Below are 16,106 nucleotides of genomic sequence, written 5' to 3'. Positions count from 1 at the left end.
ATACACAACAGTAAAATAAAAACGTACCTGATAATACACAGAATACAATTGTCGTGAATAACTTTTTGCCATCGTCGAGCCCGTCTCCCGTTATCGTAGACAAAAAGGCGGAGTTATACACAACAGTAAAATAAAAACATACTTGATAATACGCAGAATACAATTGTGAATAACTTTTTGCCATCGTCGAGCCCCTCTCCCGTTATCGTAGACAAAAAGGCGGAGTTATACACAACAGTAAAATAAAAACATACCTGATAATACACACAACACAATTGTCGTGAATAACTTTTTGCCATCGTCGAGCCCCTCTCCCGTTATCGTAGACAAAAAGGCGGAGTTACATACAACAGTAAAATAAAAACATACCTGATAATACGCAGAATACAATTGTGAATAACTTTTTGCCATCGTCGAGCCCCTCTCCCGTTATCGTAGACAAAAAGGCGGAGTTATACACAACAGTAAAATAAAAACATACCTGATAATACACACAACACAATTGTCGTGAATAACTTTTTGCCATCGTCGAGCCCCTCTCCCGTTATCGTAGACAAAAAGGCGGAGTTATACACAACAGTAAAATAACAACATACCTGATAATACACACAACACAATTGTCGTGAATAACTTTTTGCCATCGTCGAGCCCCTCTCCCGTTATCGTAGACAAAAAGGCGGAGTTACATACAACAGTAAAATAAAAACATACCTGATAATACGCAGAATACAATTGTGAATAACTTTTTGCCATCGTCGAGCCCCTCTCCCGTTATCGTAGACAAAAAGGCGGAGTTATACACAACAGTAAAATAAAAACATACCTGATAATACACACAACACAATTGTCGTGAATAACTTTTTGCCATCGTCGAGCCCCTCTCCCGTTATCGTAGACAAAAAGGCGGAGTTATACACAACAGTAAAATAACAACATACCTGATAATACACACAACACAATTGTCGTGAATAACTTTTTGCCATCGTCGAGCCCCTCTCCCGTTATCGTAGACAAAAAGGCGGAGTTACATACAACAGTAAAATAAAAACATACCTGATAATACGCAGAATACAATTGTGAATAACTTTTTGCCATCGTCGAGCCCCTCTCCCGTTATCGTAGACAAAAAGGCGGAGTTATACACAACAGTAAAATAAAAACATACCTGATAATACACACAACACAATTGTCGTGAATAACTTTTTGCCATCGTCGAGCCCCTCTCCCGTTATCGTGGACAAAAAGGCGGAGTTACATACAACAGTAAAATAAAAACATACCTGATAATACGCAGAATACAATTGTCGTGAATAACTTTTTGCCATCGTCGAGCCCCTCTCCCGTTATCGTAGACAAAAAGGCGGAGTTACATACAACAGTAAAATAAAAACTTACCTGATAATACGCAGAATACAATTGTGAATAACTTTTTGCCATCGTCGAGCCCCTCTCCCGTTATCGTAGACAAAAAGGCGGAGTTATACACAACAGTAAAATAAAAACATACCTGATAATACACACAACACAATTGTCGTGAATAACTTTTTGCCATCGTCGAGCCCCTCTCCCGTTATCGTGGACAAAAAGGCGGAGTTACACACAACAGTAAAATAAAAACTTACCTGATAATACGCAGAATACAATTGTGAATAACTTTTTGCCATCGTCGAGCCCCTCTCCCGTTATCGTAGACAAAAAGGCGGAGTTATACACAACAGTAAAATAAAAACATACCTGATAATACACACAACACAATTGTCGTGAATAACTTTTTGCCATCGTCGAGCCCCTCTCCCGTTATCGTGGACAAAAAGGCGGAGTTACATACAACAGTAAAATAAAAACATACCTGATAATACACAGAATACAATTGTGAATAACTTTTTGCCATCAACGAGCCCCTCTCCCGTTATCGTGGACAAAAAGGCGGAGTTATACACAACAGTAAAATAAAAACATACCTGATAATACACAGAATACAATTGTCGTGAATAACTTTTTGCCATTGTCGAGCCCGTCTCCCGTTATCGTAGACAAAAAGGCGGAGTTATACACAACAGTAAAATAAAAACGTACCTGATAATACACAGAATACAATTGTCGTGAATAACTTTTTGCCATCGTCGAGCCCGTCTCCCGTTATCGTAGACAAAAAGGCGGAGTTATACACAACATTAAAATAAAAACATACTTGATAATACGCAGAATACAATTGTGAATAACTTTTTGCCATCGTCGAGCCCCTCTCCCGTTATCGTAGACAAAAAGGCGGAGTTATACACAACAGTAAAATAAAAACATACCTGATAATACACACAACACAATTGTCGTGAATAACTTTTTGCCATCGTCGAGCCCCTCTCCCGTTATCGTAGACAAAAAGGCGGAGTTACATACAACAGTAAAATAAAAACATACCTGATAATACGCAGAATACAATTGTGAATAACTTTTTGCCATCGTCGAGCCCCTCTCCCGTTATCGTACACAAAAAGGCGGAGTTATACACAACAGTAAAATAAAAACATACCTGATAATACACACAACACAATTGTCGTGAATAACTTTTTGCCATCGTCGAGCCCCTCTCCCGTTATCGTGGACAAAAAGGCGGAGTTATACACAACAGTAAAATAAAAACATACCTGATAATACACACAACACAATTGTGTGAATAACTTTTTGCCATTGTTGAGCCCCTCTCCCGTTATCGTAGACAAAAAGGCGGAGTTATACACAACAGTAAAATAAAAACATACCTGATAATACGCAGAATACAATTGTGAATAACTTTTTGCCATCGTCGAGCCCCTCTCCCGTTATCGTGGACAAAAAGGCGGGGTTATACACAACAGTAAAATAAAAACATACCTGATAATACACAGAATACAATTGTCGTGAATAACTTTTTGCCATTGTTGAGCCCCTCTCCCGTTATCGTGGACAAAAAGGCGGAGTTACATACAACAGTAAAATAAAAACATACCTGATAATACACAGAATACAATTGTCGTGAATAACTTTTTGCCATTGTCGAGCCCGTCTCCCGTTATCGTAGACAAAAAGGCGGAGTTACATACAACAGTAAAATAAAAACGTACCTGATAATACGCAGAATACAATTGTGAATAACTTTTTGCCATCGTCGAGCCCCTCTCCCGTTATCGTAGACAAAAAGGCGGAGTTATACACAACAGTAAAATAAAAACATACCTGATAATACACACAACACAATTGTCGTGAATAACTTTTTGCCATCGTCGAGCCCCTCTCCCGTTATCGTAGACAAAAAGGCGGAGTTATACACAACAGTAAAATAACAACATACCTGATAATACACACAACACAATTGTCGTGAATAACTTTTTGCCATCGTCGAGCCCCTCTCCCGTTATCGTAGACAAAAAGGCGGAGTTACATACAACAGTAAAATAAAAACATACCTGATAATACGCAGAATACAATTGTGAATAACTTTTTGCCATCGTCGAGCCCCTCTCCCGTTATCGTAGACAAAAAGGCGGAGTTATACACAACAGTAAAATAAAAACATACCTGATAATACACACAACACAATTGTCGTGAATAACTTTTTGCCATCGTCGAGCCCCTCTCCCGTTATCGTAGACAAAAAGGCGGAGTTATACACAACAGTAAAATAACAACATACCTGATAATACACACAACACAATTGTCGTGAATAACTTTTTGCCATCGTCGAGCCCCTCTCCCGTTATCGTAGACAAAAAGGCGGAGTTACATACAACAGTAAAATAAAAACATACCTGATAATACGCAGAATACAATTGTGAATAACTTTTTGCCATCGTCGAGCCCCTCTCCCGTTATCGTAGACAAAAAGGCGGAGTTATACACAACAGTAAAATAAAAACATACCTGATAATACACACAACACAATTGTCGTGAATAACTTTTTGCCATCGTCGAGCCCCTCTCCCGTTATCGTGGACAAAAAGGCGGAGTTACATACAACAGTAAAATAAAAACATACCTGATAATACGCAGAATACAATTGTCGTGAATAACTTTTTGCCATCGTCGAGCCCCTCTCCCGTTATCGTAGACAAAAAGGCGGAGTTACATACAACAGTAAAATAAAAACTTACCTGATAATACGCAGAATACAATTGTGAATAACTTTTTGCCATCGTCGAGCCCCTCTCCCGTTATCGTAGACAAAAAGGCGGAGTTATACACAACAGTAAAATAAAAACATACCTGATAATACACACAACACAATTGTCGTGAATAACTTTTTGCCATCGTCGAGCCCCTCTCCCGTTATCGTGGACAAAAAGGCGGAGTTACATACAACAGTAAAATAAAAACATACCTGATAATACACAGAATACAATTGTGAATAACTTTTTGCCATCAACGAGCCCCTCTCCCGTTATCGTGGACAAAAAGGCGGAGTTATACACAACAGTAAAATAAAAACATACCTGATAATACACAGAATACAATTGTCGTGAATAACTTTTTGCCATTGTCGAGCCCGTCTCCCGTTATCGTAGACAAAAAGGCGGAGTTATACACAACAGTAAAATAAAAACGTACCTGATAATACACAGAATACAATTGTCGTGAATAACTTTTTGCCATCGTCGAGCCCGTCTCCCGTTATCGTAGACAAAAAGGCGGAGTTATACACAACATTAAAATAAAAACATACTTGATAATACGCAGAATACAATTGTGAATAACTTTTTGCCATCGTCGAGCCCCTCTCCCGTTATCGTACACAAAAAGGCGGAGTTATACACAACAGTAAAATAAAAACATACCTGATAATACACACAACACAATTGTCGTGAATAACTTTTTGCCATCGTCGAGCCCCTCTCCCGTTATCGTAGACAAAAAGGCGGAGTTACATACAACAGTAAAATAAAAACATACCTGATAATACGCAGAATACAATTGTGAATAACTTTTTGCCATCGTCGAGCCCCTCTCCCGTTATCGTACACAAAAAGGCGGAGTTATACACAACAGTAAAATAAAAACATACCTGATAATACACACAACACAATTGTCGTGAATAACTTTTTGCCATCGTCGAGCCCCTCTCCCGTTATCGTGGACAAAAAGGCGGAGTTATACACAACAGTAAAATAAAAACATACCTGATAATACACACAACACAATTGTGTGAATAACTTTTTGCCATTGTTGAGCCCCTCTCCCGTTATCGTAGACAAAAAGGCGGAGTTATACACAACAGTAAAATAAAAACATACCTGATAATACGCAGAATACAATTGTGAATAACTTTTTGCCATCGTCGAGCCCCTCTCCCGTTATCGTGGACAAAAAGGCGGGGTTATACACAACAGTAAAATAAAAACATACCTGATAATACACAGAATACAATTGTCGTGAATAACTTTTTGCCATTGTTGAGCCCCTCTCCCGTTATCGTGGACAAAAAGGCGGAGTTACATACAACAGTAAAATAAAAACATACCTGATAATACACAGAATACAATTGTCGTGAATAACTTTTTGCCATTGTCGAGCCCGTCTCCCGTTATCGTAGACAAAAAGGCGGAGTTATACACAACAGTAAAATAAAAACGTACCTGATAATACGCAGAATACAATTGTGAATAACTTTTTGCCATCGTCGAGCCCCTCTCCCGTTATCGTAGACAAAAAGGCGGAGTTACACACAACAGTAAAATAAAAACATACCTGATAATACACACAACACAATTGTCGTGAATAACTTTTTGCCATCGTCGAGCCCCTCTCCCGTTATCGTGGACAAAAAGGCGGAGTTACATACAACAGTAAAATAAAAACATACCTGATAATACGCGGAATACAATTGTCGTGAATAACTTTTTGCCATCGTCGAGCCCCTCTCCCGTTATCGTAGACAAAAAGGCGGAGTTATACACAACAGTAAAATAAAAACGTACCTGATAATACACAGAATACAATTGTCGTGAATAACTTTTTGCCATTGTCGAGCCCGTCTCCCGTTATCGTAGACAAAAAGGCGGAGTTATACACAACAGTAAAATAAAAACATACCTGATAATACACACAACACAATTGTCGTGAATAACTTTTTGCCATCGTCGAGCCCCTCTCCCGTTATCGTAGACAAAAAGGCGGAGTTATACACAACAGTAAAATAAAAACGTACCTGATAATACACGGAATACAATTGTCTTGAATAACTTTTTGCCATCGTCGAGCCCCTCTCCCGTTATCGTAGACAAAAAGGCGGAGTTACATACAACAGTAAAATAAAAACATACCTGATAATACACAGAATACAATTGTCGTGAATAACTTTTTGCCATCGTCGAGCCCCTGCACAAATATAATGATGAACAAGAAAGTGAACTTAAGTGCTTAACAAGACGATACATTTTCTGTCGTCTCTCCCGTTATCGTAGACAAAACGGAAATTGGAAGGCGTTTCCAACGCATATAAAAAGACAGGTGTCAGAGTAAAAACAACTGAATTTCCCCCAGGGATCATTAAAGTACTTTCTGTTCTATTCTAATAATTGTAGTAGGAGGGACAACGAAACAATGGTTCCACGTTGACAAAATATCGAACAACATCAGGTATTTACATGTAACTTACACATTTTGTGTACCGTATTTTTCGGACTATAAGTTGCAGTTTTTTTCATAGTTTGACATATTCTCCGGAGCGACTTATGTGTGAAATTATTAACACATTACCGTAAAATATCAAATAATATTATTTATCTAATTCGCGGAAAAGACGAAGAAAATGTCAGCAATCGTCACACACACGTCAACCAATGAGAATTCGGCGGGGGAGGGTCATGGCAGAAGTGCATTGTGGGTCATGGGATGCTAACTGCTAAATGCTATATGCTACTGCCGTAGCTATTAAGATAGGTAATTTAATCGTTGGCGGTAACTTATAAAATTTGAGAAGGGCTGAACAAAATTGTCACAGAAAAGGAAATCATGTACTGCAGATTACACAATATCTAATAATATTTTTTATTTCATTCGCGGTAGAGACGAAGAAAATGTCAGCAATCGTCACACACACGTCAACCAATAAGAATTCGGCAGGGGAGGGTCATGGCAGAAGTGCATTGTGGGTCATGGAATGCTAACTGCTATATGCTATATGCTACTGCCGTAGCTATTAAGATAGGTAATTTCATCGTTGGCGGTAACTTATAAAAACTGAGAAGGGCTGAACAAAAATGTCACAGAAAAGGAAATCATGTACTGCAGATTACAAGCTGGACGTAGTGAAATATGCAGCAGAAAACGACAACAGGAAGCGGCGCATACCTTTGGAGTTGGCAGAGTTGTTTAGAAGCAACATCGAGGAAGAAGATTTCATCGGATTTATCGATTAGGAGTGACAGATTGTTTGGTAAACGTATAGCATGTTCTATATGTTATAGTTATTTGAATGACTCTTACCATAATATGTTACGTTAACACACCAGGCACCTTCTCAGTTGGTTGTTTATGCCTCATATAACGTACACTTATTCAGCCTGTTGTTCACTATTCTTTATTTATTTTAAATTGCCTTTCCAATGTCTATTCTTGGTGTTGGGTTTTATCAAATAAATTTCCCCCAAAATGCGACTTATACTCCAGTGCGACGTATATATGTTTTTTTCATTCTTTATTATGCATTTTCGGCCGGTGCGACTTATATTCCGGAGCGATTTATAATCCAAAAAATACGGTAAATATAACAATAATAAAGCATTATAAAATACATTGTTTACAAGGCGTAATTGACCCTGTTACAGTTGTACGGTGTACCAGTACTAATATAGTATCGTGGTACTAATGAATCAAAAACGGTACTATAGTCTGTTTGAAAAGTGCCGGTTTGCCATATTTTTTTTTTTTTCCGGCGTGACGGCGCGTCGTTGTCACGTCGTGACATTGCTGGTTTTACTAGCAGAGGAGCATGTTCGGCAGCGCACAATCACAGAGTACTGACAAGTCCATGAAATCAGGGAGTGCTTACAAGTCCATTGAAGGGCATTTTATGGCTTTTCTTAATTTCATTACATGCTATGGTATGATGGCCCTGCGATGAGTTGCGACTTGTTCAAGGTGTACACCGCCTTCCGCCCGATTGTAGCTGAGATAGGCACCAGCGCCCCCCGCGACCCCAAAGGGAATAAGCGGTAGAAAATGGATGGATGGATGGGCTATGGTATGATTTTATTGTCATAATTTTATTGCATGATTTTTGTATCCCTTTAACTTAGGTAGCCAGGGACTGCGGATACAAATGAGCTATTTAGCTATAATCTGGTACAAAACATATCTGTCTTTGAGCTTAATGTTTCTGTGCACTAAACTAAAAGCAGACACAGAGTGTAGACAGAAAAGGGAGAACGGACGCATTTTGGCTTAAAAACTAACGATAAAGGTGAAGTTATAACACTGAAACGCCCTCAGGAAGAGGTGCTTTAAGACAAGGCTAGCTCGTTTGCGGCGAACGTCCATCCGCAATCTGCAGTGTTTTAGCTCCTTCTAAATCACTAATCCTCGCCTCCATGGTGACAAATAAAGTATGTTTCGTACAAGTATCATCCCTGCAGGATGAGAAATAGCTAAACATGCTTCACTACACACCGGGGTGCAGCTGAGATAGGCTCCAGCACCCCCTGCGACCCTGAATGGGACACGCGGTAAAAAAAAATGAATGGATGGATGTACAAAAATATACATTTATCTCCATTAACAAGTTATTACAATAGATAGACAGATATATTGAAGATTGAGGGGTCCTGATCCAATAATGCTATTGGATATGAGTCCGATACCAGCAACAAAACAAATGCTTCTTAAATCTCCAAATGCTCCCATACAAGCAGTCCTGCAGTGCGTTTACTTGTGCAAAGCTGCACATCCAGTAAACATCTAAATGTCCTCCAGTAAACACTCAAAGTTGGTCTTTACTTGTATTTTATTTCAGTGAAGTCAAATAAGTGTTTGATGAGCGTTCCTCAACTTTCTCAGTCTTTTTTGCCACTTGTGCCAGCTTTTTTTAAAACATGTTGCAGGCATCAAGTTGCAAATGAGGTAATATTTGCAAAAAAATAACAAAAGTTTTCCAGTTTGAATGTTAAAGGCCTACTGAAATGAGATTTTCTTATTCAAACGGGGATAGCAGGTCCATTCTATGTGTCATACTTGATCATTTCGCGATATTGCCATATTTTTGCTGAAAGGATTTAGTAGAGAACATCCACGATAAAGTTTGCAATTTTAGGTCGCTAATAAAAAAGCCTTGCCTTTACCAGAAGTAGCAGACGATGTGCGCGGAACTTCACAAGTTGTGGAGCTCCCTACATCTGAACATTGTTTACAATCATGGCCACCAGCAGCGAGAGCGATTCAGACCAAGTAAGCGACGAGTTCCCCAATAATTTGAGCGAGGATGAAAGATTCGTGGATGAGGAAAGTGAGAGTGAAGGACTAGAAAAGAAAAAAAAAAGACTAGAGGGCAGTGGGAGCGATTCAGATGTTATTAGACACATTTACTAGGATAATTCTGGAAAATCCCTTATCTGCTTATTGTGTTACTAGTGTTTTAGTGAGATTATATGGTCATACCTGTACAACCTGGAGGTCAGCCCCGCACCTTTCTTCAGCACCAGTCGAGGGGTGGTGGCAATGCCCATCTCTGCCCTTCGCAAGGGACCCTCTTCGAAACACGATCTTTCGAAATGATCGCCGCATAATACACTGTACTTTGTGTGTGTGGTCCAATCCAACCGTGTTCGCTTGACATCTCTTTTCCATACTAAAGCTTGACTGTCATCTTTCGGGAATGTAAACCATGAAACACCGGCGCTGTGTTTGTGTTGCTTAAGCCGGCTGCAATACACCGCTTCCCACCTACAGCTTTCTTCTTTGATGTCTCCATTGTTCATTGAACAAATTGCAAAAGATTCAGCAACACAGATGTCCGGAATACTGTGCAATGAAAACAGACGACTTAATAGCTGGGAACGATGCTGGAAGAAAATGTCCTCTATAATCCGTGACGTCACGCGCACGCGTCATCATACCGAGACGTTTCAGCAGGAAATTTAAAATTGCAATTTAGTAAACTAACTCAGCCGTTTTGGCATGTGTTGCAATGTTAATATTTCATCATTGATATATAAACTATCAGACTGCGTGGTCGGTAGTAGTGGGTTTCAGTAGGCCTTTAAGTATCTTGTCTTTGCAGTCTATTCAATTGAATATAGGTTGAAAAGGATTTGCAAAATCTTTGTATTCTGTTTTTATTTACCATTTAGACAACGTGTTTTAGGTTTTGTATTTAAAGGAAATCAATCAATCAATCAATCAATGTTTATTTATATAGCCCCAAATCACAAATGTCTCAAAGGACTGCACAAATCATTACGACTACAACATCCTCGGAAGAACCCACAAAAGGGCAAGGAAAACTCACACCCAGTGGGCAGGCAGAATTCACATCCAGTGGGACGCCAGTGACAATGCTGACTATGAGAAACCTTGGAGAGGACCTCAGATGTGGGCAACCCCCCCCCCCTCTAGGGGACCGAAAGTAATGGATGTCGAGCGGGTCTAACTTGATACTGTGAAAGTTCAATCCATAGTGGCTCCAACACAGCCGTGAGAGTTCAGTTCAGGCGGATCCAAGACAGCAGCGAGAGTCCCGTCCACAGGAAACCATCTCAAGCGGAGGCGGATCAGCAGCGTAGAGATGTCCCCAACCGATACACAGGCGACCGGTCCATCCTGGGTCCTGACGAGCGGTCCATCCTGTATAGATCCTGTATAAATATAGACTTAAAACATTTAAAGAAAATCTGCTATATGCAATGAGATTTAAAAGAAAAATATTTTGTTTTGTTTTTTTTCCACACAAAAAAAAACTGCTTTGTAGAAAGGCCGCGATATTTGAAGCGTGATGTAGAATGGGAGGACTGTCTACATAAAAAAGGATGTAGCTGAACAATTAAGTCATTGTCTGTTTTGTAACTAACTGGTGTGTTTGTCATGTTTTCTTTCCATTAGGACCGCGACGGAGAGATTTCCTCCTTCCAGCTGGTGGGCATGCTGCGTGGCATCGCTGCTGGCATGAAGTACCTCTCTGATATGAGCTACGTCCACCGTGACCTGGCCGCTCGCAACATCCTGGTCAACACCGCTCTGGAGTGTAAAGTGTCCGACTTCGGCTTGTCGAGAGTTCTTGAGGACGATCCTGAGGGAACGTACACTACGAGTGTGAGTGAACGCACGCTGCAAAAACTGATATCTAAGTAGGATTAAATATCTAAAAAAAGGCTGATATTTGCTTATTTTCTGTCTGATAAGATCATTCTTCTCACTAAGCAGATTCTATGTTAGTGTTTTACTTGTTTTAGGAGTTTTGGTTCTAAATGATCTCAGTAAGATATTACAGCTTGTTGCTGAGATTTGATGACCTATATTGAGTAAAACATGCTTGAAACTAGAATATCAAGTGTTGCAAAGCTGTGTGATCAACACTCACAAGTATGAAATTCCTTTTTTTTAAAGTAATAATGTCTTACTTTAAGCATGAAAAAAATCATATTTTTCAACATATTGAGCAAAAAGGTCTCTTTTTTTCTAGCAAGAAAAGTGCACTTGTTATTAGTGAGAATATACTTATTTTAAGGTATTTTTAGGTTCATTGAGGTTAGCTAATTTTACTTGTTTTGGAAAGTCTTGACAAGCCGAATTTTCTTGTTCTATTGGCAGATCATTTTGCTTACTTCAAGTAAAATACCCCTCATTTTTGTATTTTTTTTTCTTGTTTTTGAACACTGACTTTTTGCAGTGCAGCGGTTCAGCACCCCAACTGACAATTTATTTTTCCATTGTCATTTTTTAATTATATCCCAAGTAGGGCGGCAAAATTCCGTGAATATTCAAAGTTGGAAACTTTCCACGAGAATATGTGGGAAATTAATGGGAATAAACATTGAATGCAACATGCTAGATCTTGCAACATGATTATTAGCTAAAACAAACTGATTTTAATGCAAATTCAGTAGATTTTCAACCCTGCACTGTGCATTCCTCCATCATATGCACAGATATTTCCCAGCATGCTACACACTACAGCAGGGCTATTGAGGCCACACTAGTATTCGAGCCCAAGGACTTCTACAAAGTTCTACCGGAGCTTAATTTAAGACTATTTTTCAACATACTGAGCAAAAAGGTCTCATTTAGTTTTTCTACCAAGAAGAGTGCACTTTTTTAGTGAGAATATACTTATTTTAAGCTATTTGTGGGTTCATTGAGGTTAGCTAATTTTACTCGTTTTGGAAAGTCTTGACAAGCCAAATTTTGTTATTCTATTGGCAGATCATTTTGCTTAGTTCAAGTAAAATACCCCTCATTTTTGTATTTTTTTTCTTGTTTTTGAACACTGACTTTTTGCAGTGCAGCGGTCCAGCACCCCAACTGACAATTTATTTTTCCATTGTCATTTTTTAATTATATCCCAAGTAGGGCGGCAAAATTCCGTGAATATTCAAAGTTGGAAACTTTCCACGGGAATAAATGGGGAATTAATGGGAATAAACATTGAATGCAACATGCTAGATCTTGCAGCATGATTATTAGTAGTACAACCTGATTTAATGCAAATTCAGTAGAATTTCAACCCTTTACTGTGCATTCCTCCCTCATATGCACATATAATTCCCAGCATGCTACACACTACAGCAGGGCTATTGAGGCCACACTAGTATTTGAGCCCAAGGACTTCTACAAAGTTCTACAGGAGCTTGATATAAGAACATTTTTCAACATATTGAGCAAAATGGTCTCGTTTTGTTTATACCAAGAAAAGTGCACTTGTTATTAGTGAGAATATACTTATTTTAAGCTATTTTTGAGTTCATTGAGGTTAGCTAATTTGACTTGTTTTGGAAAGTCTTGACAAGCCAAATGTTCTTATTCTATTGGCAGATCATTTTGCTTACTTCAAGTAAAATACCCCACATTTTTGTTGTTGTTTTTGAACACTGTCTTTTTGCAGTGCAGCGGTCCAGCACCCCAACTGACAAGTTCTTTTTCCATTGTCATTTTCTAATCGTATCCCAAATAGGGTGGCAAAATTCCGTGAATATTCAAAGTTGGAAACTTTCCACGGGAATAAATGGGAATTAATGGGAATAAACATTGAATGCAACATGCTAGATCTTGCAGCATGATTATTAGCTAAAACAAACTAATTTAAATGCAAATTCAGTAGAATTTCAACCCTGCACTGTGCATTCCTCCCTCACATGCACAGATAATTCCCAGCATGCTACACACTACAGCAGGGCTATTGAGGCCACACTAGTATTTGAGCCCAAGGACTTCTACAAAGTTCTACAGGAGCTTAATTTAAGAACATTTTTCAACATATTGAGCAAAATGGTCTTATTTTGTTTTTTCTACCAAGAAAAGTGCACTTGTTATTAGTCAGAATATACTTATTTTAAGCTATTTTTAGGTTCATTGAGGTTAGCTAATTTTACTTGTTTTGGAAAGTCTTGACAAGCTAAATTTTGTTATTCTATTGGCAGATCATTTTGTTTAGTTCAAGTAAAATACCCCTCATTTTTGTATTTTTTTTCTTGTTTTTGAACACTGACTTTTTGCAGTGCAGTGGTCCAGCACCCCAACTGACAAATTATTTTTCCATTGTCGTTTTCTAATTGTATCCCAAGTAGGGTGGCAAAATTCCGTGAATATTCAAAGTTGGAAACTTTCCACGGGAATAAATGGGAATTAATGGGAATAAACATTGAATGCAACATGCTAGATCTTGCAGCATGATTATTAGCTAAAACAACCTGATTTAATGCAAATTCAGTAGAATTTCAACCCTGCACTGTGCATTCCTCCCTCACATGCACAGATAATTCCCAGCATGCTACACACTACTGCAGGGTTATTGAGGCCACACTAGTATTTGAGCCCAAGGACTTCTAAAAAGTTCTACAGGAGCTTAATTTAAGACTATTTTTCAACATACTGAGCAAAAAGGTCTCATTTAGTTTTTCTACCAAGAAGAGTGCACTTTTTAGTGAGAATATACTTATTTTAAGGTATTTTTGGGTTCATTGAGGTTAGCTAATTTGACTCGTTTTGGAAAGTCTTAACAAGCCGAATTTTTTTGTTCTATTGGCAGATCATTTTGCTTACTTCAAGTAAAATACCCCTCATTTTTGTATTGTTTTTCTTGTTTTTGAACACTGACTTTTTGCAGTGCAGTGGTTCAGCACCCCAACTGACAAGTTCTTCTTCCATTGTCATTTTCTAATCGTATCCAAAGTAGGGTGGCAAAATTCCGTGAATATTCAAAGTTGAAAACTTTCCATGGGAATATACGGGAAATTAATGGGAATAAACATTGAATGCAACATGCTAGATCTTGCAGCATGATTATTAGCTAAAACAACCTGATTTTAATGCAAATTCAGTAGAATTTCAACCCTGCACTGTGCATTCCTCCATCACATGCACAGATAATTCCCAGCATGCTACACACTACAGCAGGGCTATTGAGGCCACACTAGTATTCGAGCCCAAGGACTTCTACAAAGTTCTACAGGAGCTTGATATAAGAACATTTTTCAACATATTGAGCAAAATTGTCTCATTTTGTTTTTTTACCCAGAAGAGTACACTTGTTTTTAGTGAGAATATACTTATTTTGAGCTATTTGTGGGTTCATTGAGGTTAGCTAATTTTACTTGTTTTGGAAAGTCTTGACAAGCCAAATTTTCTTATTCTATTGGCAGATCATTTTGCTTACTTCAAGTAAAATACCCCTCATTTTTGTTGTTGTTTTTGAACACTGTCTTTTTGCAGTGCAGCGGTCCAGCACCCCAACTGACAAGTTCTTCTTCCATTGTCATTTTCTAATCGTATCCCAAATAGGGTGGCAAAATTCTGTGAATATTCAAAGTTGGACACTTTCCACGGGAATAAAAGGGGAATTAATGGGAATAAACATTGAATGCAACATGCTAGATCTTGCAGCATGATTATTAGCTAAAAAAAAACCTGATTTGAATGCAAATTCAGTATAATTTCAACCCTGCACTGTGCATTCCTCCATCACATGCACACATAATTCCCAGCATGCTACACACTACAGCAGGGCTATTGAGGCCACACTAGTATTTGAGCCCAAGGACTTCTACAAAGTTCTACAGGAGCTTGATATAAGAACATTTTTCAACATATTGAGCAAAATTGTCTCATTTTGTTTTTCTACCCAGAAGAGTGCACTTGTTTTTAGTTCGAATATACTTATTTTAAGCTATTTTTAGGTTCATTGAGGTTAGCTAATTTTACTTGTTTTGGAAAGTCTTGACAAGCCGAATTTTCTTGTTCTATTGGCAGATCATTTTGCTTACTTCAAGTAAAATACCCCTCATTTTTGTATTTTTTTTCTTGTTTTTGAACACTGACTTTTTGCAGTGCAGCGGTCCAGCACCCCAACTGACAATTTATTTTTCCATTGTCATTTTTTAATTATATCCCAAGTAGGGCGGCAAAATTCCGTGAATATTCAAAGTTGGAAACTTTCCACGAGAATATGTGGGAAATTAATGGGAATAAACATTGAATGCAACATGCTAGATCTTGCAGCATGATTATTAGCTAAAACAAACTGATTTTAATGCAAATTCAGTAGATTTTCAACCCTGCACTGTGCATTCCTCCATCACATGCACAGATAATTCCCAGCATGCTACACACTACAGCAGGGCTATTGAGGCCACACTAGTATTTGAGCCCAAGGACTTCTACAAAGTTCTACCGGAGCTTAATTTAAGACTATTTTTCAACATACTGAGCAAAAAGGTCTCATTTAGTTTTTCTACCAAGAAGAGTGCACTTTTTTAGTGAGAATATACTTATTTTAAGCTATTTGTGGGTTCATTGAGGTTAGCTAATTTTACTTGTTTTGGAAAGTCTTGACAAGCTAAATTTTGTTATTCTATTGGCAGATCATTTTGCTTAGTTCAAGTAAAATACCCCTCATTTTTGTAATTTTTGTTGATGTTTTTGAACACTGA

At 38.4% G+C, this 16,106-nt stretch overlaps 1 protein-coding gene across 2 annotated transcripts in view; it reads left to right on the top strand.

The window, feature by feature from the left end:
- Window positions 1–16,106, top strand: part of epha2b (eph receptor A2 b) — a 122,303-nt gene that overhangs the window by 89,518 nt on the left and 16,679 nt on the right. For both annotated transcript variants that reach the window (XM_061904782.1, XM_061904783.1), the window contains one exon: window positions 11,065–11,274. In XM_061904782.1, coding sequence (XP_061760766.1) covers window positions 11,065–11,274 — 210 coding nt within the window. The remainder of the gene's footprint in view (window positions 1–11,064; window positions 11,275–16,106) is intronic.

This window comes from Nerophis ophidion, linkage group LG06 (genome assembly GCF_033978795.1).
Source record: "Nerophis ophidion isolate RoL-2023_Sa linkage group LG06, RoL_Noph_v1.0, whole genome shotgun sequence".
NCBI lineage: Eukaryota > Metazoa > Chordata > Actinopteri > Syngnathiformes > Syngnathidae > Nerophis > Nerophis ophidion.
The sequence above is the reverse complement of the archived record's forward strand: the minus strand, read 5'-3'. Positions and strand labels throughout refer to the sequence as shown.